Raw genomic sequence first — 26,562 nt, 5'->3', positions numbered from 1 at the left:
CCCCGTTCGTGACACGGGCCGGTGAGCTCCTGCGGGCTGGGCCTGCCGGAGTTGCGGGCTGGCAAGGTCAGTCGGTCGCCTGTACCCCAGCAGATCTCTGCACGCAGAGAAAGACGCCTGGCTCCTCGCGCCGCAGTCCGAGGCAGCCGCTGGGAGCGCCGCGGCCGGAGGCCGGCGGCCGGGGGCGGGTCCCGGCGCGGGGCGCCCGGCGCGGAGGGGGCGGGCCCGAGGCGGGGCGGGCCGCGGCGCGGACGGGCGGTCGCAGCCGCAATCGCCTGCAGCCCGCGGCGCCGAGCACAGCAGCCGTGCATGGCCCCGACGGGAGGCGCGCCGCCCGCACCCGGAGCCCGGCTCCCTGCCTGAGCGCGGCAGCCGCCTCGGGCCCGCGCGTCCTCGCCCCTCCGGCCGCCGTGCCGCGGACATGACCGCGTAGCCTCCTCCTGGGCTGGGGTTTGCGGTACAGTCTTCTTCATGGAAGCGATGTCCCCCCAGCAGGAGACTCTAGGGGGGCAGCCGGGGCGCTCCTCTTCCCTGACAGGCGTGTCTCGGATCGCGGGAGGCCCCGGCACCAAGAAGGTGAGGACGTTGAGCGGCGCCCTGCGCCCGCCGCCACCCCACTCCCAGCGCGCGCCCTCCGCGCTGCCCCCGCCGCGCACCAGCCGGCCGCCTCGGCAATTTAACGCTCGAGGCTCGCGGCTCGCGGCCCGCTGCGTGAGTCTCGGCACGTTCCTGCCTTCCCCGCCCTCACGGCGCCGCGGTCTCCCAAGTCACCCCGAAGCTCCCGGGCTTCGCGCCTAGAGTCGTAGTCGCTCTCGGAGCGGCCCCCAGGCTGCCGCCCCGTCTCCATCCGCCACGGGACCGGCGGCCGGGCTCCTCCTTCAGTCGGGGCGCGCGGGCGGGCACTGGGGCCTCGCCTTTCCCGGCCCCCCTCCCCCGAGGGCTCGGCCCCTGGGTCCCCCCGAGGTCTCCCGGGCGCTCACCGCCTGCAGACGGGGTCAGCTCCGAGTCGTCAGGGGCCGCGGCGTCGGCCAGGCCGCGGCAAGCCGCGCTGAGGAAGGTAGGCGGGCGGGCGGCGGCGCTCAGCCTCTCACCTGGACGCTGAGGCGCGGCCGCTCGCGGTGGGTTTTTTTTTGGTGGTGGTTGGGCGGGAGGTTCCTGCGCCGAGCGCGGCGCTTCCGCCACGACTCCGGGGTCTCCGAGGTGGTGGTCAGACCCGCAGGTATGCTTGGGATGCTAACGGTGCACCGCAGGGGCGCGGAGGTTTGGTTCGGCCTGGAGCCGGGCTGGGCGGGGCCCGTGGGCTGCGGCGGAGGGTCGTGGGGGCCTGGCACAGGGGCCTTCGCCCTGCGGGGTCCCCCGGCCCCCGGGTCGCGCTCAGGCTGGAGAGGGGCCGGGGCGTGGGCGTGGGGCGGCGCGCGTGTGCCCTGTCAGAGCCGGGAGCGGCGACGCGGGCGACAACTTGTAGCGTTGCGTTCCGGTGCCCACGGCCGCCGTGCGGCGTGCTGGCGCCGACCGGGCCCGGCGTCTCGGAGAGGGTCCCCTGCGCAAGTGCACGTGGCCGCGAGCCGCCGGCCCCTGCTGCCCCTCCGTCTGCGGACGGGGTTTGGGTGTTTCTGGCCGCGGCCGTTCCTCTTCCAGCCCTCCCCTCAAGACCTTCGGTTATTTGGCCCTTTTCTGCCCTGTGTCCTGGGGGTGCCGTTCCAGCTTCACTGGAAATAAACTGGGATTAGAGGGATCAGCGAACTCTTCCCTAAGGAATGTCTGGAGGCACTGCGTTCTCATTAGAGCCTGGAGGGGCTGCGCGGGCCTGCGGATCCGGTCCGCACCTCGCAGCCTTTCACGACTCTGCGCGCCAGGATCCTGGGTTGGCCGGAGGTCAGCTGAGAGGGGAGATGGTGCTCCGGCGTAGAGAAGGGAGCGGGCGCTCCCCAGGACGTGGACCATGTCACGGGCCGCCTAGGGGTGCCCGTGAACTGGGTCATGTGTGGGCTGAAGTGCTGGCCAGCCTTTCCTGTGTTGCGGCTGTGGCGTGTCCGTGTCGCTTCTTCCCTTCTGAGATGCGGGGATAGCGCGTGTGTGTGTGTGTGCGTGTGTGTGTGTGTGTGTGTGTGAGAGAGAGAGAGAGAGAGAATGCACCGGGCTAGCGCCGCATTTGGGAAGGTAAATGAATGTTCCAAGTAATTGACACAGACTTTAAAGCATTTTTTAAATTCTTGTATACTTAAGGAATTGGGAAAAATCAAAGGTTTATATTCCTGGGCAGTTAGTTGTCTTCCTTTACTGAGGGAAATTAAGTATACTGGCAAAGGGCATTGGAGTAGCTTGATCATTTATCAAGTAGTACTTGTCCAGTAAATGAACGGTTGCCTCACATCTTAAGCTATTGCCCTTAAGATGCTGTCCTTCATTATACATCCTAACGGGTTGTCACATTACCAGCAGTCTTTCTCTTTTTTTCTTTCTTTCTTTTCCAGGGAAATAGAGTTTCCTAATCTGGACACTCTACAGCTTTTTACTACCTTTGGATCAAAGATGATGTTGAAGAGCTTTTTTCTTTTGCTTTTAATATTTTTTTCCATAAAAGTGCACCTCTCTTATTTTAAATATTAGCAGGCATGCCTTGATTTCAGACCTCCATATTAGCAATAGAAAATAATCATAATAAAAAATACTTCCAAAGTATAGTTCATGGAATCATCGCCATTTACACTCTTATGGACACCAGTCTTCATGTAACCCAAATACTCAACAGACTGATCTTTATGTTCCATCTTGCCTTCTTCCTGTTTGGTAGTTTTAGTGAGTTGTGAGATTTATTTCTTAAAAAGTCTTCTATGTGGTTGTAGTGTTAATTACCAAGGTGTGGATCAGTGTTGTTTAAATTGCCAGTTACAATCAAAATTATAAAAAAATTAAATAGAAAAAGAAATCCTAGCAAATTAGTAATGGTGAATAGAGTTTTGTATTACTTCTTTTTCTCTATTTCATATATGTATGTGTATTTTGGATAGTGATGTAAAACATGTTTTTTTCTGAATGGCCCAAATTTTTAAAGACAAGTTTATTGGCCAGATCACTATGTGGAGTCAGTTCATCTGGATTTAGCTCTCATTCTATTACTATCTTGATGATCTTGAGGAAATCACTTGACTTGTTTCAGTTTCCTCATTTGTAAAATGGGAATCAAAGGGATAATGTTGCAGAAAGTGCTTTGAAAAGTATATAGATGACAATTACTTCTTTTATTCTATGAAAACAAGATGATCTTTAATAGAAAAAGCAAAACGATAGCATCTTTAAAGCTAGTCATCCTGAGGACTATTAATCCAGAATGTAGTTCATATTCCCAGAAATTACTGTTAAGGAGGCAGTTTCATACAATGTGGTGAAATTTGGAGTGTGATGACCCAGGTTCAAGTCTCCACTGTGTTGGTCCTCTCTTTCTGACCTTAACCTTCAGTTTCCTATTTCTAAAATGAACATAACAATAATACTTATCTATTCAAGATTGTTGGGAATATTAAATGTGAAATTGAGTGAATACTGTCATATAATAAGCACTCAATAAGTATTAGCTTCTATTGTTTGTAGTTTCTCCCATATTTGTGGTTCATACTGTTGTCCCACTTGTTCAAGCTAAAATCTGGGATTCATTTTCAACTCCTTCATTTCCTTACTCTACCACAACCATCAGAAGGGCCAGTCAACTATTACTTCAAAATATATCTTGAATTTCTCCACTTCATCAACTGCTGCCACTGTAGCCCAGGCCAGACCACCACCATCTCTCATTTGTACCTTTACAGAAACTCCCTAACTTGTCTAACACCTTTCTTGCTCTTCCCTGGCCCAGTTTCCACTTAGCAGCACCAGAGTGATCTTTAAAAATGTAAGTTGATCATATTGCTCACTTGCTTAAAATCCTATAGTAACTTTTCATCATATTTAGAATAAAATTCGGACTCCTTTTCTTAGTCTTCTCTATTTCTCCCATCTTATCTACCTTTTCCGCATTGTTGTGTATTCTCCAGCCACATGGGCCTTCTTTTTCACACATCAGGTCTTCAAATTCATTCCTAGTCTGAGGCCTTGGGTTTTGCTCTTCCCTCTGCTTCTGCCACAGGTCTTCGTAGCATTGACTCTCTCATGTTGTTCAAATGTCTGGTCCTCTCAGAGGCCTGTCCTGACCGCCTAAGTGGAAGTTGCCGCCCTCAGTCATGCTCTATACCTCTGTTTTATTTTCATCTTAGCATTCATCCTTGCCTAATTTCTTATTTACTTCTTCTTCCATTACCTGAACCCTTCACCAGATGGTGAAAACCATGAGAATAGGGACCTCATCTGTACTGTTCAAGGCTGTCTCTCCAGTGCTTAGGACAGTGCACATATTAGGGACTCAATAAACACTAGATGGCTTATACAGCAGTGAACAGGACAGGTATAACCCCAGTGTTCAGAATGTTTGATTTAGACTGGAATCAGCAAATCTTTTCTCAAAAGGCCAGATAGTAGATAATTTAGGTTTGTAGACCATAAGGTCTCTGTTGCAGCTACCCACTTTGCCACTGTGACGAGAAAGCAGCCACTGACAGTATGTAAATGACTGGCCATAACTGTGTTCCAATAAAACTGAGTTTAGAAAAACAGGCAGTGTGTCCCTGGTGTCTAGTTTGCTCACCCCTGGTTTGGAGCGTTACTGTTGACGAGAACTTTCTGGGCCAGTAGTACTGCTGTCTATCTACAATGTCCAGTTTGATAACCACTAGCTGCATGTGGCTACTGAGCACTTGACATGTGGCTGTACAAATGAGGAACAAAAAAATTTAACAGCTTCACTGAGGTATAATTGACATACAGGAAACTGTACATATTTGAAGTATATAAATCTGTAAGTTTTGGCGCATGTATATACTTCTGAAACCCTCACCACAGTCAAGAGAATGAATATATTTATCATCCCCCAAAGTTTATGTCCCTTGCTAATCCCTTGGTTTGCTCCCCCTTCCTAGGCAACCACTGGTCTTGTTTTCTGTCACTGTAGATTAATTTGCATTTTCAAGAATTATATATAAATGGAATCAAACTATGTATTTTTTTGCTTTAATTCAATATAATTATTTTAAGATTCATCATGTTTTTGCATATATCAGTAGTTCATTTCATTGCTGAGTAATATTCCATCATGTAGAGAGGCCACAATTGGGTATTTGGGTTGTTTCCAGGTTTTGGCTACTACACATAAAGCTGCTGTGTACATTCATGTATAAGTCTTTGTATGGACCTATGCTTTCATTTCTTTTGGGTAAACACTTTGGGGTTGAATGGCTGGGTCATATTTTAGATGTAAGTTTAACTTTTTAAGAAACTGTCAAATTGTTTTCCGGAGTGGTTTTACATTCCCACCTACAGTGTATAAGGGTCTAATTTCTCCACATCTTCACCCATACCTACTATCTTTTTGATTATAGCCATCTTAGAGGGAATAATATGGTATTTCACTGTGGTTTTGATTTGCGTTTTCTTAAGGACTGATGATGTTGAGCATCTTTTTATGTGCTTACTTATCATCCATGTGTTACGTTTAGTGAAGTTCCTATTCAATTATTTTGCCCAAATTCAGTTGGATTTTTAGTTTTTATATTATTGTTTTGAAAGTTATTTATATATTCTGATTCAAGTTCTTTATCATATATGTGACTTATAAATATTTTCTCCCATTATGTGGCTGGTAATTTTATTCTTTTAACAGTATTTTTCAAGGAACAGAGTTCTTAATTTTGATGAAATCCAATTCATCATTTTTTCCTGTAATTTTACTTAATTGTAATTTATTTGAATTTAAATTTAAGTTGCCACATGTATCTATTGGGTACTATATGGGACAGCACAGCTTGAGAGAGAGAGACACAAGCAATAATGACAAAAATTAATAGTGATAACTGTTCTAAAAGAACAAACAAACATGGATATGGAGCTAGGCCACTCTGTCGTTAAGGTTTCAGGGAAGGCCTCTTTTAAGTGAGGCTTTACTCTTATGAATGAAAACAAGATGCTGTAAAAAGATTTTGAGAAGTAGAAGCAATTATCCGAAGATGCTGAGGTAGGAAAGAACAGGATGGGCTTGAGGAGCCAGTATGTGGAGGCCGCGTGAGAAGCTATTCTCTGTATTTTATAGCCACATTTAGTATTTTAACCTGAAACAGAATTACCTACCTGGTTCATCCACCTTTATTCACTAGTCAGACAATTTGACTATTTCTAGAAATCAATGATTTTCTGTCACTTAGACTCTTCAGAATAATACACAATAGATCTGTATAGTAATTTCTAAAAATGTGGTTCTAAAAGATAATAGGAGCATAGAGATAATGCTTCTGAATAATGCATTCTGGATAGAATTCTGGATTAATCTTCTGGATAATGTATTCTTGAGGATACCCACATTTGGATAGAACAGTTTTTATGAAATGAAATGGAAGCACGTATTAGAGTAATTTCAATTAGGGATCATTTGTGTTGTACTCAAGCACTCTGACCCTTTGCTTTCACATACTAATTGAAAACTCCTTGGAAGAAAGACTTACAGGCACAGAAAGTCAGTTGTAGCAATAGGATTTTAAAATAGCTCCAACATATTAAAATGTGACAGCTGTCTATCTTGTCTCTCTGCATGCTGTGGGTCCAGATCTGTTTATAGCCGCTCAGGTAGAACACCCCCGAGAGCCAACTTTGGCCACGTGTGTGTCTTATGCTGGGGTTTGAATGAAACATCTTGGTGCGTCAGCTTTAGTTTTACTCTATAATACTGAGCAAATATTATGCCTGTGGTTAAACCAATATCTTCCTGAATCCTTTTCTTGTGTTATTCACAAAGTGAACTGGTAAAATCAGGTACATGAAGTTGTTTTGGCTCAGAAGAGTCTGAAATTATCAAAATCTGAGTTAGATTAATCAGAAATGGCCTCTGTTACCACTGATGTGATCTCCAAACTTACGACTGTACTTTGTTTCTTTGTCTGTAAAATGATGGTAATAATCCATATCTTGTATATTTCACAAGTTGTTTCATATGGATCAAAAGAAAGTATATTCTGCACTTTTAAGTGCAGAAGCCAATTAGTATCTTCTACCAGGTGAAAGGATGTGTAAAGCAATAAAAAGAGTTTTATTTCTTTGAATTTGATAAAAGAACATTTACCTGCAAATGAGTGGATGCTATCTGTCTTATTCAGCTCAGACTACCATAACAAAATAAGATAAATTGGGTAGTTTAAATATCAGACATTGATTTCTTAAAGTTGTGGAGACTGTGAATTCCTATGATCTAGGTGCCAGCCAACTCAGTTCCTGGTTGAGGGTTCACTTCTTGGCTTGTGGTTGGCCATCTTCTTCCTGTGTCTTCGTGGGAGACGGAGGGGAAGAGGGGAAAGGAGGAGGGAGGGAGAGAGGTGGAGATGGAACTCGATATCTCTGGTCTCTTCCTATAAGGGCACTAATCTCATCATGGGGGCCTCACTTTCACGACCTCATCTAAACCTAATCACCTCCTAAAGACCCCCGCCTCCTAATACCATCGCATTGGAAATTAGAGCTTCAACATGAATTTGGGGGGGACATAAGCATTCAGTCCATAACACTGTCCTTCAAAGTAGTTATTCTTGAGGTCATAAATATCAAATAAGGTAGAAACTTGAGCAGAAAGATAAGAATTTAATGTTTATAATTTATGGATTAATAAAAGGAAATTTTAAAACCTCTTTGAGTGAATGCCTAACCATATATAATACACGTCAATTATATGAGGTAAGTATTATTAACTTATTTCTACAGAAGAAGGAACTGAGCCCTGCCGAGGCCACATGTAGTAAGCAGCAAAGCTGGAATTTGAACCAGATCTTCCAACTCTATTTCTTTTTCTAACTAGATTATAGATGCTTTTGTTACTATTTGTAACATAAGATATAGGAGAGAGTAGATCTGAATTCTATATAACCAGCTGAGAAAAGCACATTTGAGAGGTTTTTCTCCTGAGAGGTAATTTCCTTCTTTGTGGAGCAGAATCTCTACTTTCTCCATCTACCAGTGAATGTTATGTTCACTGCTGCCATTAGGTAAATGTTAGGTAAATGCATTAGTCAGGGTTCTCCAGAGAAACAGACCAATGCCAGTCCCGTGATCTGCCATCTGCAAGCTGAAGACCCAGGAAGGTCGGTAGTTCAATTCACCACTATCTTTTCCTGAGGCGAGATGAGATGTCCCAGCTCAACAGTGAGGAAGGGAAAAGGGGGCGAATTTCTCCTTCCTCCACTCTTTGTTCTATGAAGGCCCTCAAGAGATTGACTGATGCCCACCCACTTTGGGGAGGGCCATCTGTCTTATTAAATCCAGTGATATAAATGGTAATCTCATCCAGAAATACCTCACAGATATACCTAGAAATGTTTAATCTGGGCACCCTATGGACAGTCAAGTTGACCAATAAAATTAATCACCACAGTAAATATAACTAATAGTGACAATAAATGACATAATCATTAGTCTGATTACCTTGGAAATGTGTGGTTTTTATGCCTTGGTATCTGTCATTTTCAGTTTTATATAAGGCACTCATCGTACTTCTGGAGTTCCTTAGCCAGGTCTGCTTTCCAGGCTGATATCTGAGTCTTGCTTGCTGTTGGAAAGCTTGGCATATTCCCCAAACTTACAGAACTGTATTTCAGAGTTAGGTGTGGGTGCACTGAATCCTGTGCCTCTATGGACAGTCACGTGTTTGGCACACCCAGTTGAAACCTTCTCAATTCAGAAAACATTTTATGTCATGAATCTTGAGTGTAGGAAAAAACTCTTGCTTCCATAGTTATTTTTACTTACAATGTGAACACAATAGTGCATTTTAACATGGCAAAAGAAAAATTTTTTGTGACTCTAACATTCGTATGTTAGAACAGAATAAATTGTATTTTTTATAAAACAAAACTTAAAGACAATCTTATTTTTATACATTTGTGTAAAAAGTAATTATTAATTTTAAGTAAAATAGTTAAAATAGAGAATTGCAACTTAGAGACTGGAAATTCGCAAGTCAGGGGTACTAACTAATGCATTTGTTGCTCTTGGTTCCGAAGTGGGGGTGGTTGTGAAGCAATCTGTCACTGTCTGTGATTCCACCAGTGTCCCAGGCTATGACTCAGGGAAAGGTCTGCAGGACAGAAGGGGCGTGGTGTTCGGAAGGCACTTCCCGCCCCCTAAGCCCCAGTGTTCAGTAGACTGGGAGAGGTGACACAACTGGATGGCACCTACGGAAAAGGAGACTTCAGTAATTGAGGTGTCTGAATCCTTTCAAAGTTCCTATCCTGCCATCCAGGACTTGGTGGCTGTTCTTTTCAAAATAAAGACATCTTTAGAACCACATAACAACTTAACAAAAATATGTGATTATAAAGCTTGCTTTCCTGGGAGTTATCAGTAGCTGAAAATATATTAGATTTCAATTTAAATTGCCACCAATACAGCTTGTAAACTATAAAATATTACAGAAATAAATGGGTATATAACTAACACCAAGGTTATATATGCATATGTATACACACTTATATGTACATAAACTTGTATACATAGTGCTTTGAAGAAATGTATGTACATTTTGTTGTGATTTATTGGAGTTTCATGACTCATACCTCTCTCATCCTCAGAGCATTTGGCAAAAACCTCTATGACGGACTGAATGTGCCCTCTCCACAAACTCATGTTGAAGTCCTAATCCCCCTGGGTTAGATGAGGTCATGAGGGCAGAATCCCCATGATGGGATTAGTGCCCTTGTAAGAGACCAGGGAACTTACTCTCTCTCTGTCTCTGTCCCCCATGTGAGGAGGATAGAGCTGGAAGGCAGCTTTCTACAAATGAGAAAGAGGGTCTCGCCAAGAACTGAATCTGCTGGCACCTTGACTTTGGACTTCCCAGCCTCCAAAACTGAAAAATAGATGTGTGTTGTTTAGACCACCCAGTCTGTTATTCTGTCATGGTAGCCTGAGCGTACTACCCCTGAAAGACATTTTCATTGAGGGGAAAGTTTGCTCTCCCATTCTTTACGTTGGTATCGCAAGTGTTGTAGGTCGCGGGGACTCTGCAGGTCGTGGTGTGTGCAGAGAGCCTGCAGGCTGGATGCTGATTTTGGTATTGGCCACTGCCCCGGTTTTCTGAAGCAGCCTTGGATGGGGGTGAGGGTTAGCCTTTGTCTACTTACGGAGGACTTAGCCACAGTGTGGGAGGCTGGAGAGGGGACAGAGGAACTACCTTGTCAGCCACCAGTAGTGGGGCTTGCAGGCAACACAGCCCAGTTTATTTTATAATTTTGTTTCAGTCTGATTTTCTTTATCTAGGACAAGTTTAGATTAGAAACATCCGACCAACAGCAGACATAGTCCTGTCAGCACTGTGTTGGTGCTGTGCTGAGCAGCCTTGACCTCATTTTGACAGACAGCTGTCACATGGCACAACTGAAAGGTAAAACCTATTTCTGGATGTTTGGTCACTTGCGTGTGGACTCTGAAAATGGCATGTATGTGTGCCCACATGAGCTCACATTTCAAAGATGTGGAAAACCCAGCTGCTCTGTGGCCTTTTGCTTTCCTTGTTTACCTGGGTCCTAATTTACACCGAGGAGAGAATCTGCTTCCTCTTCTACCCCTGCATTTGCTCTCTTGAACCGCAGCTTTGGCAGTAGTCTTTGCTCGGTGATACTACGTCTGAATCTGGATAGACCTGGGCCTGTTTTCCATTCCCTGTTTATGCATTCTGTTTTTTACCATTATGGTTTCTGGATTGGATGACCATTCCCTTCCCCTCTGCATGAGGAGAGTGAGAGGTTGCTGTAAGGCAGAGCTTCCCAAGCTTCCCGGTAGAGATGTGTCTGCTGCAGTCAGCCCTTCATCTACTAGGCGGGTAGATGGCTACCAGGGCAGCCGGAGAGCCTCTTTGTTTATCAGAGTGTGTCATGGGTGTGTAAATCTTATCACCTTGTATGGGCCCTGCCTTGTAAGGGATTATTAGGGACAGGGCATTGGTGATTGACCCTGTCTACTCTAGGGTGCTGCTGAAAAGGAATCATGACCAGAGGTTGAAACTGGTGGCTTTCCCAAAGAAGAAAGTCCAGCCAACTTCAAGGCCCACAGTGACACTCCAGAAGCCTGCACGGGTCAGGCGGAGGCAGAGGAACGGAGCATAAGGTATAAGGGGAATTCTGCTATCCTTCTATTTATTTATATACGGTACTTACGAGCTCTAAAGCATCACTCTGTATGTTACACTGTCGTGGTGTTTTCCATGTCAGAGGACTTTTTGCATATAATCTTATTCTATTCTTTGTGGTAGGTCGGATGGTTATGTCATCTTATGGAGAGGACTCCGAAGTTAAGTGCTTGAACCAGCTGCAGAACTTAGGTCCAGAGTCTCCTAGCCCAGGGCCTGTTCTCCTACATTACATAGATTCTCATGTTTATTGTTTTATTTCAAAGTGGCTGTCTCATAGAAGGAGGAAAGAAGCCAAAAGTAAAAGTGTATCTTTCTTAATCTCAGAAAAGAACCTATATCCTTCTATAACGATCTGCTGTGATGACATTTGTTTTAATTAAATGCTCAAATTGATTCTGGATGAGATGATTGTGAGTAAATAGAGGATCACACACATCACAGACCAAAGTGACAATAGTGAGAAGCTTCAGCTCACCCAGTGGTCAAAACCTGGTTGTGATAATAGGACCTAGAAGCAGGATGCAGGGTTAAAAATAATTTTCTTGTTTCTTTGCAGAGCTGGTGTCTCTTAGGTAGGCCTCCACAAATTAAATACTGCAGGTGTGTCGGGAAGACAAGAAACAAACAGTTCATCGCTTACAAAATTGTATAGACTAGCCACAATAGCATTAATAGTCAAATTTGAATATGCTAATTTGTAAATTTGATTAGATTTTTTTCTAGCTTTGAAACTTGAACTCTTTAAAAGCTTTCCTATGTGCTGCTGAAGCAAGCACTCCAAAGTCCTCATTTTAATGTTATGCTAATTTTAAATGTTTGGAAGTGACTTCAGCACAGTTGACTTAAATTCAACTAAAATGCTTAGATGTTTTTCTTCCTAAAGTGACTGTAACAGAAGGATGAAAAATTGCAGTTCACCTGACTTAAACCTTTTATCCTGTTCCTTTCTTTTGATAGGCATTTTTTCCTATAATCTCTGTGAGAATTAAGAATGACCAGATTCAGAACGATTTAGAGGTTCCGAAAATAGTACTGTATCTCTCGGTTGATATGAAGTTAAACTTCTAATGAGAGACTACATGCAGGTTTTTATGTAAACAGTGTTTTCTGAGTTGTTGAAAATAAAAGACCAAAAATTTTTTTCTTCAGCTACCTGTTTACAGTTTCATTTTCCTACATAGGCACACTTGTATCACCACCTTAAACTCTCAGATATGGGCAGTGTTAATTCACTGACTTAATACACTGCTACTGAAAATGTACTGTGTGAAAATGGTAAGGCTCGGGCATTGGAGCAGTAGGGGACGATCGGTGGACATATTCCTCTGAGGAATTCCAATGGAGAGCCACTTAAACATTTTATACAAAAATATGTTGGACAAAAAGCAAATAATTTTCATTTTCTTGTATTGTACTACAGATGATTATTATACAAATAAAGAAAATAATGGCTCTTGGCTATGAGCCTGTTTGCTGGGATGGAACCCAGTGGCTTAGTAGTTTAGTATTTAGCTCTTTGTTTTTCTTTTTCACAGCTTTATTGAGATATAATTCACATGCCATAGTATATTTAGAGAATTGTACATCTGTTGTCGCAGTCAATTTCAGAACATTTTCATTACCCCAAAAGAAACACCACACCCCTTCGTCATCATGTTCCAATCGCCTTATCTCCCCAAACTCTGGGCAAACACTAATCTACTTTAAGTTTCTATAGATTTGTTTATTCTGGATTTTTCATGCAAATGAGATCATATAACATGTGGTCCTTTGGGACTGACTTCTTTTAATTAGCATAATGTTTTCAAGATTCATCTCTGTTGTTACACATGTCAGTATGTCTTTTATTGCCAAGTAATATTCCATTATGTGGATATACCACAATGTGTTTATTCATTCATCAGTTGATGGACATTGGGGTTGTTTTCCACTTTTTAACTATTATAAATAATGCTGCTGTGAACATTCACATGCATGTTTTTGTGTGGACATGTTTTCATTTTTCTTGTTTATGTACCTGGGAGGAAATGCAGGATCCTATGTAACTGTGTTTAGCCATTTGCAGAACTTCTGAACTAGGTTCCAAAGTGACAGCACTATTTTACATTCCCACTAGTAGTTTATGAGAGTTCCACGTCTTCGCTGGCACTTTTTATGTCTTTTTTATTATAGCCATCCTGATGAGTATAAAGTGTTATTTCATGGTTTTGATTTGCATTTCCCTGATGGCTAATGATGTTGAGCATCTTCTCTTGTGCTTATTGGCCATTTGTATATCTTCTTTAGAGAACTGTCCATTCAGCTCCTTTGCCCATTTTGAAATTGGCTTATTTATCTTTATTTAATTGTGACAAGTCAATAACAATTCTTTATATACAAATCATTTATCAAACATATGATTTGCAAAAATTTTCTTCCATTCTGTGGGTCTTCTTTTTACTTTCTTAATGGTGTCCTTTGAAGCATAGAAGTTTTTAATCTTTTTTTTTTTAAGATTTTATTTATTTATTTGACAGAGAGAGAGACAGCAAGAGAGGGAACACAAGCAGGGGGAGTGGGAGAGGGAGAAGCAGGCTTCCGGCTGAGCAGGGAGCCCGATGTGGGGCTCGATCCCAGGACCCTGGGATCATGACCTGAGCCGAAGGCAGACACTTAGTGACTGAGCCACCCAGGCGCTCCTAGAAGTTTTTAATCTTGACAGTGTCCAATTTATCTATTCTTTTTCCTTTGTTGTTTGTGCTTTTGGTGTCATATCTAAGAAACCATTTCCTACTCCAAGTTCACAAATATTCTGCCTATGTTTTTCTCTAAATTTTTTTGTAATTTCAGATCTTACTTTCAGATCTTTGATTCATCTTGAGTTAATTTTTATATATGGTATGAGATAGGAGTCCAACTTAATTCTTTTGCATGTATATATCCAGGTGTCCCTGCACCATTTGTTCGCAGGTAATTAACTTCAATCATCAGATGTTTACCCTGTAGTTCAAAGTGGTAAATGTCAGCACTATGTTAGAAGATGTAGTTTGCAGTACACAAGGATGACTCTTCACCATCCAGTTCCATAGCAATGCTTACATTTCCTTAATGACAGCATTCGAGCAGAGCCCCTTAAAGGTTTGTTTGTTTTCCTGTGTGTGTGTATGGGGATAGTGATATAGATATGGAGGATAGTGGATTTTAAAATTCACATAAACCTTCATTTATTGAGTACATAGTTTATACCAGGCATTGTACTAGGCTTTGGGAATACAAAGAGAAGCCTACGATAGAGCAGAATTCCAGTAAATAATTGTTGAAGGACTGGAGAAAGTTGGATAGAAGTTACAGTCCCTGCTCTCTAGAAATGGACAGAAATATAAATAATATGAAATGCCATAACCGAGGCATAATATGTGAAGCAAGATAGGAACACAGGGAATTGAACATATAATTGATACAACTGATTAAAAAAGAGTCGAAGTGGAAAGCAACTTGCAGATTAGCTGGTAATGTAGCTGCAATTTTGCTACTTTTGAAATGTTTTTAAAAATGAATTATAGGCATTTGGTTCTCATTTTCAGTTATGACCTCTATTTTACTTTTTGGCAGAGTAGGTCTTTGCCTTTATTACCAAATATAACTGCAGAAGAGACAGCTCAGAAAATCACAGATCTAATGACTTTCTTCTGTTCGTGTTATACTTCCCTGATAAATTGCTGTTAGTGAAAACACAGCCATTTTAAAAATGTAATCACATTTATTCCCTTTTACAACTTCTTCCAAGTCCTCTTTATCTTTCCCAATTAGAAGTGGAGGGGTAAATAAATGCGACTTCATGTTTGTTTTTTAGCTCATATAAAATTCTTGTCTCGTTTTTTGGGCCCTTGAAGACTAGGTAAGTGGTACAGTATCGAGAAAATCATTTCCAAAAGTTTAATGGAATTTATTTTTTAACCTAATACGTAGTTTGTCAATTTAGAAAAAAGAGATTACTGGGGCGCCTGGGTGGCTCAGTCAGTTAAGTATCGCGCTCTTGGTTTTGGCTCAGGTCATGATCTCAGGGTCATGAGATTGAGGCCCTCATTGGGCTCTGCACTGAGCACGGAGCCTGCTTGAGGTTCTCTCTCTCCCTCTCCCCTGGCTCCTCCCCTTTTTCTTCCCCCTCCCTCTTTCTCTTAAAAAAAAAAGAAGAAAAAAACAGATTACCTCTTTAAAAATATTCCGTTTCAGAATGGCACCTGGTATCTGTGAGGTCATCTAGATATGAACATCAAGCATGTGGGCATTCTGAAAAATCATACTGTACATTGTGATTTTTAAGCTAACAGTAACAACAAAAAGCACTGTTTTAAACCTACCCTCTGTTTTCTGTGAGGCAAAGAATCATAGTTTTTACTGTCACTGAACAACTGAAATTTGTTGGTGCTCATATAGGCTTAGCCTCAACCTGCCCTGACAGGCCTACACGGTAATCTGTTTGTAGAGGAATCATAGTCTCTATTTCCACGTATTATATTTCACACAGTTGTTATAAACAAAAAAGAAAATCTAATTCTTTATTAACTGAGAACAGATTCTTTGATAGATAAGTGAATTTGTTTTGAAGTCACCGTTGCCCCTTTGTTTTGCTATACTTTTGAACAAAAGAAAGAGATCTGTGTATTTTTAATGAATTAACACCTAAATCTATTTATTAAACTCTTGTTATATTGGCCATTCTTTATTTATTATTTTTTTTTTTAGAGAGAGCTGGGAGGAGTAGTAGAGGCAGGGGGAGAGGCAGAGAGAATCTTAAGCAGGCTCCACACCCAGCATGGAGCCCAACGCATGGCTCCATCTCACGACCTTGAGACCATGACCTGAGCTGAAATCAAGAGTCCAACGCTTAACCGACTAAGCCACCCAGGAGCCCCTAAGACTTTTAATTATTTACAAGAGGAATGAATCCTGTGAATCTTAAATTGGCACATATAATAGTTTATTTCCTTGCATATCCAGGGTAAATCTTTGGTGGACATTTAATATGAGAATATCAAAAATAGAAGGGATCTAAGAGACCGTGTAGTCCAAATTTTCTGATTATCTAGATTAGGAAATGAAAGTCCATAGAAGTGACTGAATTGACTTGGGTTGCATATCTCATTAGTGATGAGACTTACTACAAACAGTAGGATCTCAAATAAAAGTAATATTCTTCCTGTAGTTTGATTACATTCTGTTGCATATGAATCCACTAGATGAGGTAGATACACTCTGCATTTGACTCCTCATACATCTGACAATTTTATAACTCAGGAAACACGGTCTAATTAGTTAGTGTGGATATGGACCTCTGCATTAGGTCTCCATGAGAAACTCCTATTTTAAAAGCACTTTTACAGAAGAAAATTGGTCACCCTTATTTGATTATTCATTCCATGTTTAACAGCCATCACTCTCAGGAAGATTTCTTTATGTCAGAAGGTTTCAGATTTGGGGTCCATGAATCCCTAAGGAATCCATGTTATGCAGGTCTCTGAACCCCTTGAAATTATGTGCACAATGTAATTCACAGCTTTGTAAGATTTTTCAGAGAACCACTACCCAAAATCAACATGGTTTCTCAGCCTACAGTTTAGCAGCATTTCTTTTTGTGGTCTCTTCCTTGGAAGACATTTTCTATCCTCCATATTATGATTCTGCATTAATTTGGAGATTATTTCTCCTTCCAAATGAAGAACTTCAGATCATTATAGCTTTTCTCACAGACTCTTCCTCCCCCAACATTTTAAATCATATTTATGGCTGTCTTTTGAACATTTCTAAATTCCTTGTAAACCTGAAAGGCAAGGAGCTCAGAATTAGAAATCCTATATGCATGAAGATTCAGTTAGGAGCTTAGATCGGCTGACCGTGGTGTCAGAGGGTTAGGGGCCGCAGAAGCAAGGCTGCTGAGATAGATCCAGGAAGGTGGTTCCACTAAGGTAGACTAGGCAGACCCTCGTCTAGTTCAAAACTGAGGGTAAGGAGCCCAGATAAAGCTTAAAGGATTGGGCACATTTCAAAGTTCAAAGCATAGTAAATAGTTGCTGAATAAAGGGAGTCAGAGGGCTTGCGGGCAGGAACATAACTCTTCTGAATCCACCGTTCTAAGGCTAGTGTGACTGCAGAGGTGGCCAGGAGAAGGAGAATCTGGGAGACAAATATTTGTATTGCGAGGTCCAGTGGCCTGTCCCCACGTGAAGAGTCTCAGTGGTAAAAGACTGGTTGATTTTACTAAGAAAGGTGGCAGTTTGTTCACATGCACATTTTCTGAGGATTTCACCTTTGGGTCTGGGCTAGGCCAAGCCCCCTGACTCCCAAGAGATGTGAGTAATGGAAACAGTGGGGTGGAGCTGACAAGCTGTAAGATACAACGTAGGTTATCAAAATCACAGACTTTTCTGGGAATCTGATGAAAACCATGGGCTTTCTCTCCAGAAGGAAGGCATAAATACATATCATGTAAACAAGAAAAGTATACAATTTAACCTTCCCTGAAGCTCCTTCCTGGTTAATAATTCCTGATTGAGAACGGTGTTCTCTATTTCTTACCCGTTGGCTTCCTGTCTTTGATTCATGGTTTATGTAATTGTGTCAGTTTCTGTCTGAGCGATGCTGAGGAGGTTTGCGCATATAGTTTCCACACGTGAGCCAGAAGATTAACGGGGAGACAGCAACACTGAGGCAGGATGCTGGCGACAATAACTGTGGAGGGGTCCTGGGGACATGGTGAATTTGGGGGATAAGAATTTTGCCAAAGAAGGTCGGTATCCCCTTCTCACTCGGTGATTATTCCTCTGTTCCTGTGCCAGGATCTAGGTTTGATTTTACTAGAAGCAGTTCCTTTATGAATAGTGTAAGGAGGTACTGATCCCGAACCAGTTCATTTTCTCTGGTTCTTACTAGAGCAGCAGCTGGTTCCCAGGATGGCAGGCCTAGGTCCTCCGGCGGTAGGTGAGACCTCCGCCAGGAGAGGGTGGGACAGTAGAGCAGGAAAAATGGCCACAGCCTGAACTTCACTCCTGGCTGTTGATGAGCATATTGGTGATTTTACTCATCCATTTCCAGGGGCAGGCCCACTGACTCTATCTAGAATTGTGAAATATGTAAGACTGAATTTAGAGAGTGATTATCTGGATAATCCAGGTTGAATAAATCCCCATTTACCAAAAATTGTAGGTCCTCTGAGACAGAGTACTTGAATTATCCAGTTAATCCTATGTTTATATACCACTTAGAAAAGGAAAAAAAAACCAAAACAGTCTTTTTGTTCTTTTTTTAAGTTACAGCAAAAAAAAAAAAAAAACTGTTTGGAAGAAGTGATCCCCAAATGTATAAATATTTCAGTTTAAAGGTCTATTAAATGTATAAGAATCTAGTCTCTTTTGCTTTAACTGTGTTTTGTTTGTTTTTCTTTTTTTCTCCCTTTACTTGATATCTTCAAATCCTGACTTTCCTTGAGGCCCAGTTTGGTGCCTATCCTGCCCATGAAAGAGAGACAGTAGAGTTACTCAGATGACATTTTGGGGTATAAATGAGATACTCCAGTCTTGCCTTTAGCAGAGGCTGGAACATAATAAACAATATATCTGTTAGCTACAGTGGATGATAATGGTTATGATAATGCCTTTCCCAAATACCTGATCAACATTTAACCTCCTTATTCTCTAGCTATAAAAAATATTTAAAGCCTCTACCACTTTTTGACACTTATTATCTTAGTTAAGATGTTATTTTATCTCTACAATGAGATTGCAGACTCTTCGAGAGGCCAGGATAGGCAATACAAAATTTGCTAAATTGGTTTGAAAGTTGGCATTTACTGGCTTTACAAGTCACATGGTCTTCATTTTAATTTTTTTTTTCTCAACAGAAAATGAAAACACTAGCAGAAAGGAGGAGGAGTGCCCCATCTCTTATCCTGGATAAAGCCCTACAAAAAAGGCCCAGTACCAAGTAAGTGAATAGCCTTGCATTACACATTTGGTATGTGCTATGTTTTTTAATTTTTTTTATGTGTGAGGTTTTTTTTGTTTGTTTTTCATCAGCATCAAAATTCTCTGTTTAATAATAGAAAATATGGCTTCTGTGCTGAAAAAAAATAATATTTAATAAGGTCTGTGTTTTATGTGACTCAAAGCCTTTTAGAGCTGTTCTGTGTGATCAGTTGCTTTAAAACTAGTTCAAAAATCTCCTATCACCTAGTACACAAATGTGCAGTCTACACATATTGCTGAGGTTTATTTATAGAAACAAGTAGCAATCAGAATACTAAAAGATGAGTTATTTTAACCACCACGTATCTTGGTTATGCACAAACCTTACCTTATTTTTTATCATAAGTTGATACCTGTGCCTGGGCATGAGGAAAATTTTTGCCAATTTTAGATATGAAGAAAGATAACCAAATTGAGGTTATAAAAAATGGAATACTGATTTCTTGTATGCATTATTAAATTAATTAGTGAATTAATCTGTAGAATTTGAAGTGGAAAACAAGTTAACTCACTATGGAAATGACCATTTCACCTATTAAGACTAAATCCCATTTCAATAGACATTTTAAGCAAGTCTTTCATAATATGCAGAAATTGAATGAATATTCAGTCATTAACTTATTCATTAATTTTTAAATGGCACTTTAACCAGGAGGGGTTTTTATGTTCAAAGGAATCCTGTGATGATTTTCCTCTAATCTGTGAATCCTTTTATATAAAGTGAAGTCCTTATCACCTTTACTTAAAATGAGGGTATACCTGATATTTCTATGAATAATGTGCTAACTTAATATAAAATCTGTATGAAGGCATGGTGGGTTTTTTTTTTCAGTGCCAAAAATAAATTATAGAACCAAATCCCAATTAGTGAAACTTCCAAAATACTTTGGTCACTCTCTTAGTACTCAGCATGTTCTCAGACTCAGGCAGCTCCCCCACCTGCCCCTAAAAGACACGTACTTTAGGCATTGGGTTGATCAGATCAGGAAATGTAAATTACTTTTAATAGATGCCTAATCAAAACTTAATTAGGAAGATACTCTTCTTCCAAATAAATAATACATTTGACTGCCTATATAAATGACTTCTGGATTATTTGCCTTAATGTATCTTTGCATTAGTGTGGAAAAAAGAGAATGGTAATATTTTCACAGTTTGACCTTGATTATCTAGAAAAGTTATAAGTATTTTTTGGGAGAGGTAGAGGAGGCAGAATTATTAGTACAACTGTATATATAGATATATTATACATATAAAAATAGCTTTATTATCTACTTTTAAAAAACAGTTTTGGGTATAATTTCTTATTGGAAGCTTCTAGGATAGATGTGTCCTAGGCTTTTCAATTATAAGTAGACCTTATATCAGAGAATCTTTAGCCCAAGATCAGGGGTCAGTAGTGGCCCACTTACTCCCAAGCCTGTGAGAATCTGTAATAGTATGCATGTCGATACTTAAAGTTCATGTTTGGAAGTTTGGAATTTTGTGGAGCATTTGAGTTTATCTCAGCGATTTAGTGGGCAATGGCCAGAGATGGTAGACATCATGTAATGCACAGGGTATCTTGCACGTCAAAGAATTGTGGGGTACCTACATGGCTTTGAGGGTATCATGCATGGCATGTTTGTGAAGGGTTGTCTCTGCCTATAACCTAACTCTGTTTTATATATAAAGACAAAGTATTTTTATATACTTTTGTCTTAATAAAAATTTTCCAGAAATGCCACTAGCTTGCATATCAAAAGATAATAGTACTTTATATTATTTGGGATCATTTCAGAAAATCGTTTGACTTTATTTCATTTTCCTGTACTTGTGTTTTACAGTTTCTTACTATCCAACGTCTCTTAAATTTAAATATATGAATTGTAAGTAGTGTAAGCATCTGACTACTTCACTGTCTTTTAGTATAGTCAATCAGGAGCATACACCTATTGAAATACATAATTTATTAATTACTTTTATTTTATTTTCCTTTGTATTACTGTTAGGGCATTTTATTGATACTTTTGAAATTCTGTTAAATATCTGTGAATTTCATTTCAGGGTAGAAAAGGAGGAATGGAAATGAATACATAGGTGTAGATGTGAGTGTTACACTGGGGAATTGGGTCTAATAAGTTTGAGAAGGCAGATGAAGTACCAGGTCTGTAATACTGACAACACTTACCCACCTTACCGGGATTGTTGTGAGTTAGAAAACCAACGTACTAATACACAGCCATGTCCTTCCCCATTCCTGCCTTCCCATTACCTCTGCAATAATTAGGGCTTACATTAGAGCCAGTTCCCCAAATTTCTGCCTCAGAAATAATGAAATATGATGGACTTCTGTCAAAATTACCAGAGGAAAAAGGATATTTAAGTTGAAGTTGTATATGTTTTAATCTTCAATTTATTTCTTATGAGTTTCTCCAGGTCAGTAAAGTGAATGCATAGCGCAGGGGAACAGGGCCTTCATCTATCATACAGAAATAGTGCTTTTACTCTGTGTAGTGTTGGGCGGTTAATGTGTACAAAAAGAAAGCTGTTGGGTGTTGAATGTGTACAAGGTTTTTGTATGTAATGTTATCTCTGGATTGGAAAGAACCATAAAGTTCTTCTAGTCTGGTGGTTTCCAAAGTTTTCTAGTTAGTGTTCTGCAGTGGGATCCAGACAGCTGCATAATTGTCAGAAACTCTTCATGGTTGATTCCAGTACCCCCTTGGTGGAGAACCACTATGACAAGCTACAAAAGAATCCCTTTTTTGAAAGAGTGCTTTTAGGGAAACCTGGGTGGCTTGGTCAGTTAAGTGTCCGACTCTTGATTTCAGCTCAGGTCCCTGATCTCACGGTTGTGAGATTGAGCCCCGCATCGGGCTCCATGCTCAGCACTGAGTCTGCATGAGATTCTGTCTCTCCTTCTCCCTCTGTACCTCCCTACCCCCTCATACATGTGCTTGCACTCTCTCTCTCTCTAATAAATAAATAAATAAATAAATAATCTTAAAAAAAAAGAATTTTGCTTTACTATCAGTTGCACCCAGGAAACATGAAAATCTTCTAAGTCCAAGCTGATAGCACACTTATTTCAAGTAGAACTTTGTACGATAAAATTCTAGTACCTAAAAAGAATCTACTCTTTCTTTACATGTAATATCATGGGAACTAACCTGTAAAAGAAATAGAGTACTTTAGCACTTCATATTTCTTGAATTAAATACACAGTCACCATAGCATTGCATATTTCTTGTATTGTACCCTTACTTGATTTTGGCTTTGTGACAGAATGTCGCTGTTTCTACTGTGGTTTCCCAGTAAGGTGTTGCTTAGTAATTAATGATGATAAAATTTTTGTCCAAAGTTTAGCAAACATCCACAGGAGATTTAAAAGAATGGCTTCATTTAATAGCTGTTGCACCTCAATTTTTATTAAATTTAATGAACAAGAGCTAGTTTTAAAAGAGAGGGAAGACTTCGGTTAACTGATGAGTTAACTGTATGTGTTGAAGTTTTATCTCCAGTGTTCTTGGATCAGCCCTTACAATACATAAGGAGGGGTGGTTTATAGATTTTAACTTTTCTTTTTTGTATGTGGATACCATTCAGATCAGCGAGATGTGATTTCTCTAAGCATTTTAGTATGTGTCATAGCAGACGACAGGCCTTCACACTAAGAAGGTTAGTGATTTTCCAACGTGGCTGCATTCAGCTGTTCTTACTCTCAGACACAACAGCGTTCAGTTCTGTATTTGAGAATAGCCTCACCTCATGTAGTAGTCGTCCTCGTGGTAACAGTCTGGGTACCTAATTAGAGGACTTAGTTTCCTTAAACGTAAAATGAGAGTGTCGAACTTATTGTCTGATCTGAAAACCCTTCTACCTCTAGTTCTATGGCTACATAATTATGAAATTCAGTCACTCAAAAGACTTCCTTATGTATACTCTGAATTCTAATCATTCTTAACTCCTTGCACTTTCCTAAGCACACTGTGCGCTCGCGTTGGCTCACATGTCACTTCCTTCAGGCACTCCTCTAACCCGTCATAGGTAACATTCACGCCTCTGGAGCTTTTCGTCGTAAGCACTCCTCCCACTGCATTAGCATCACCATCTGGGTCGTGTTCCATTTTGTACGTATGGGTGTTCAATTATTATTTGTTGGATGAATTGGTGAGTGAGTAAGTGACTCCATTTCCAAACCAGAACAGAAACTTAGTAAGTTTGCACAGTTGAGTAGTTTCATAAGATTCTGCCTTTCCTGCCCTCCTTTAGGTAGTCAACACATGAGAGACTTTCCTTGTTCGTCAGTATTACTGGTGAAATTCTGGCTAGGGAGAAAGGCAGATTCCTTTTGACAAAGTGACTCTGAGTTATTGTTAGGAAATTATTTCATGCAGCCAAATACCCCACGAACTCATACGATCTGGAAATACCACATTTATTGGCATTCTCGTGGTATTTCTTCATTGTTTACTCAGGGATAGATTCAAGTCATATAGACTTTCCCTCCAGAAATTCACTTGTTTTGATAGTTACTCAGCCCGCGCTGTAGAAGTTACACAAAAATGTACCCACTTTTGTTTTAAGTTACAATGTGTTAGCACTTTTAAGTTGATATTCACCTGTTTCCATCCCCACATCCAAATTAATTTACTGCATATATGCTGTTTGCAAGACTTCGAGCTAGGGACTTTGTATAGATTCCCTTTTTGATCTCTGCTCACTGCTGCTGAAAGGACAGGCAGGGAAGCATCGTGGTGCTGTAGGAAGGGCTGGAGCTTTAGCAGCGTTCCCATGCATCGGTCCATCCTGTCTGTGTGACCTTGGAAGAATCACCTGATCTCGGAGTCTCAGTGTTTTCCTCTGTAAAGTATGAATCTAATGCTTGTATCACAAAATATGAAGTGTGAAAATTCTTAGAAGATTGACTTAGTTATTATTAGTGGCCTCTTTCCTTCCCTTAGATATAGTTCATTTCCAAGCTTTAAACCTTCTGACTCATCCAGCAAAGTCAAGTTTGTTAGTGAAAAGCTCCTACTTCATCATCATAGCATTGTATAACCAGAAGCAAATCACTGAGCCTGGCTCATTATAAAGTGGAAATTGAGTCAAAGACTTGCCCTAGGTCACACAGTTGATTGTAGACTTAGAGACGGGATTAGAAATGCAGGCCTCTGGTTTTGATGGTATATTCTTTGCATTATTCAAACAAAAGGGCTTGATATAATGTCTAACAGCATGGATTCTGGAGCCAGATTGCCAGGTTTGAATCCTGATACTGGTCCTTACTAGCTTTATGATGTTGGGTAAGTTTTTAAACCAGGGATAATAACCTATCTCGTAAGATTGTAAGGAAGACTAAATGGGTCTTATATATGTAAATTCCTTAATGTCATCACCAGCACATAATCAGTGCTCTATGTATGAAGGTTATTATTATTACTACTAGTAGTAGTAACAGTAGTAACAGCAGAAGTGGAAGTGTACAGAATCCTCATAGAAAGACTGTCTGAGAACCACAGCAGATTAGAAATAAAAAGGATGAAAGATGCAGTCTAGAAGCTAGCTGGACTCTAATATTAAATTCATTTTACAAGACAATTATATTTCTAGGTCTGGCCTGATGCAAGATTAACTCAGAACATTTTGGATTTATTCTTGGCAGACCCTGACCACTCTTGAGGTCTCCCTAGGCAGAAGTTCAAAGTATGCTTGGAATGATTCTGGGAAATAAGGTCCTGAGACACGGAGGATTGACCTGGTTTGCTTGGCCCCTCCAGATGAAGGGTCTCGAGGAGAGCCGTATGCGCCAAAGCTATGAGTCAAGATGAGACACATAGAGAATTGGCCGGTTTGAGATAAGGATGCTAGGATGAGAGATCCACATCAGAAGGTGTTAGAGAACTAGGGCAGCAGCTGTTTGCTGGCTGGCTTCTGCTTCCTTTTGGTCAGTTCACTCCTGCTGTGCATGACCACACACACACACACACACACACACACACGTGCGGGCATGCATGCACACTAACATTGCCTTACCTAGGCAATCCCCCATTGTGTTCTACAAATTTCTCATTACCTCATTTCCTTTTTTTCTGTTATGTTATCATTATCATTTTAGTACTCATCTGAAGTAGATGATAACACATCATTCTTTCATATGCAAGGAGTACATTTATACTCTGGAGTGGTTTACTGAGGATTGTGGTTAAATCTACTTTCATAACAATGAAAATCCACCTCTACCTATGGTTGTTTAGTGTGAACTTTCCAGATATGGTAACTGGAATGAATTGAATGACCTCATAAAGGCCATTCTCATACTGAAGACTCTAAGATAGTTGTGGTAACAGTTTGATAATAATTTATAGGAAAGGTCAATTACTAGACTTTCTTTTGGAATTCTGTAAACCTTCCATATCTAGATACAGTTTCTTGGTACAAGACTTTGAAATAAAATTTTGAATTTTAGAGGGATTTTTAAAAAATCCTTAATACCTTTTCAAAATCACAATAAACTATATAGACACATTATCTTAGAAGAAAACCTGTGCCAGATACCCCTCATCGTGCTGCACTCTATGCCAGCCAGCTCTGCAGGAGGCCTCTTCCTACAGTTTGGGACCATGTGTCCATAGGTTTTCATTGAGAGACCCATAGATAATTCAAGGTGTGTGATCAGAAGAACACGAAGTAGAAATTTGATACATGAAGATTGCCAGCCGCCTGCAAGATTCCTCTTTCCTTGTGAGGAACATTTTCCAAAGTTGTAAAATTTGGTTGTAAAGGAAAGAGACAGCTATTGCTTTATAAGGTGGCAAATTTTTACCAAAATGTAACTCATTGCTTTCTTAAGCAAAAAGCTTTCCAGACCCGCAGATCACCTTATTCTTTTCAAACTACTTTTCATATTCTTTAAAAAGATCAGATACATCTGTTCCTGGTGTATTGTGCTGTTTTCCTATGGCATGGTGCTGGGAGGACATCATTAGATTATATTAAGTCTCTCCACATTCTAGTGGACTTTTGCAGAGTTAAATTAATTTATTTTTGCACTTGCAGAACAATGCATCCATTTAATTTCTTCTTTCCAACTATAGCTTAATTTGCTAATTGCAGTTATGATTCAATCTTATCTCTCATATTGGCACCAGGGAAGCACTGACTGCCTTATTGGTGATGTTGACTCCCCCTTCCACACCCCTGTCCACAGGGCTAGCCACTGCCCTGAGACATCCTTACTGTGCTGGGCTGGGGCCTCCCTTCCCCTGTGCAGCGTGAAAGCTAGGACTTCTCAGAGGAGCTTTAGAGTCCCATTATCGACTTTCCTTC

General features: G+C 40.9%; 1 protein-coding gene across 1 annotated transcript in view; it reads left to right on the top strand.

Moving 5' to 3' along the window:
• The first annotated feature begins 293 nt into the window (after positions 1 to 293).
• Positions 294 to 26,562, top strand: part of ARHGAP20 (Rho GTPase activating protein 20) — a 136,211-nt gene continuing 109,942 nt past the window's right edge. Inside the window, exons 1-2 of the mRNA XM_032427730.1 lie at positions 294 to 576; positions 19,128 to 19,210. Of these exons, the coding sequence (XP_032283621.1) occupies positions 472 to 576; positions 19,128 to 19,210 (188 nt within the window). The 5' untranslated portion in view covers positions 294 to 471. The remainder of the gene's footprint in view (positions 577 to 19,127; positions 19,211 to 26,562) is intronic.

This window comes from Phoca vitulina, unplaced genomic scaffold, assembly GCF_004348235.1.
Source record: "Phoca vitulina isolate PV1807 unplaced genomic scaffold, GSC_HSeal_1.0 scaffold38, whole genome shotgun sequence".
NCBI classification, from domain to species: Eukaryota; Metazoa; Chordata; class Mammalia; order Carnivora; family Phocidae; genus Phoca; species Phoca vitulina.
This window is presented reverse-complemented; position numbering and strand designations above follow the sequence as displayed.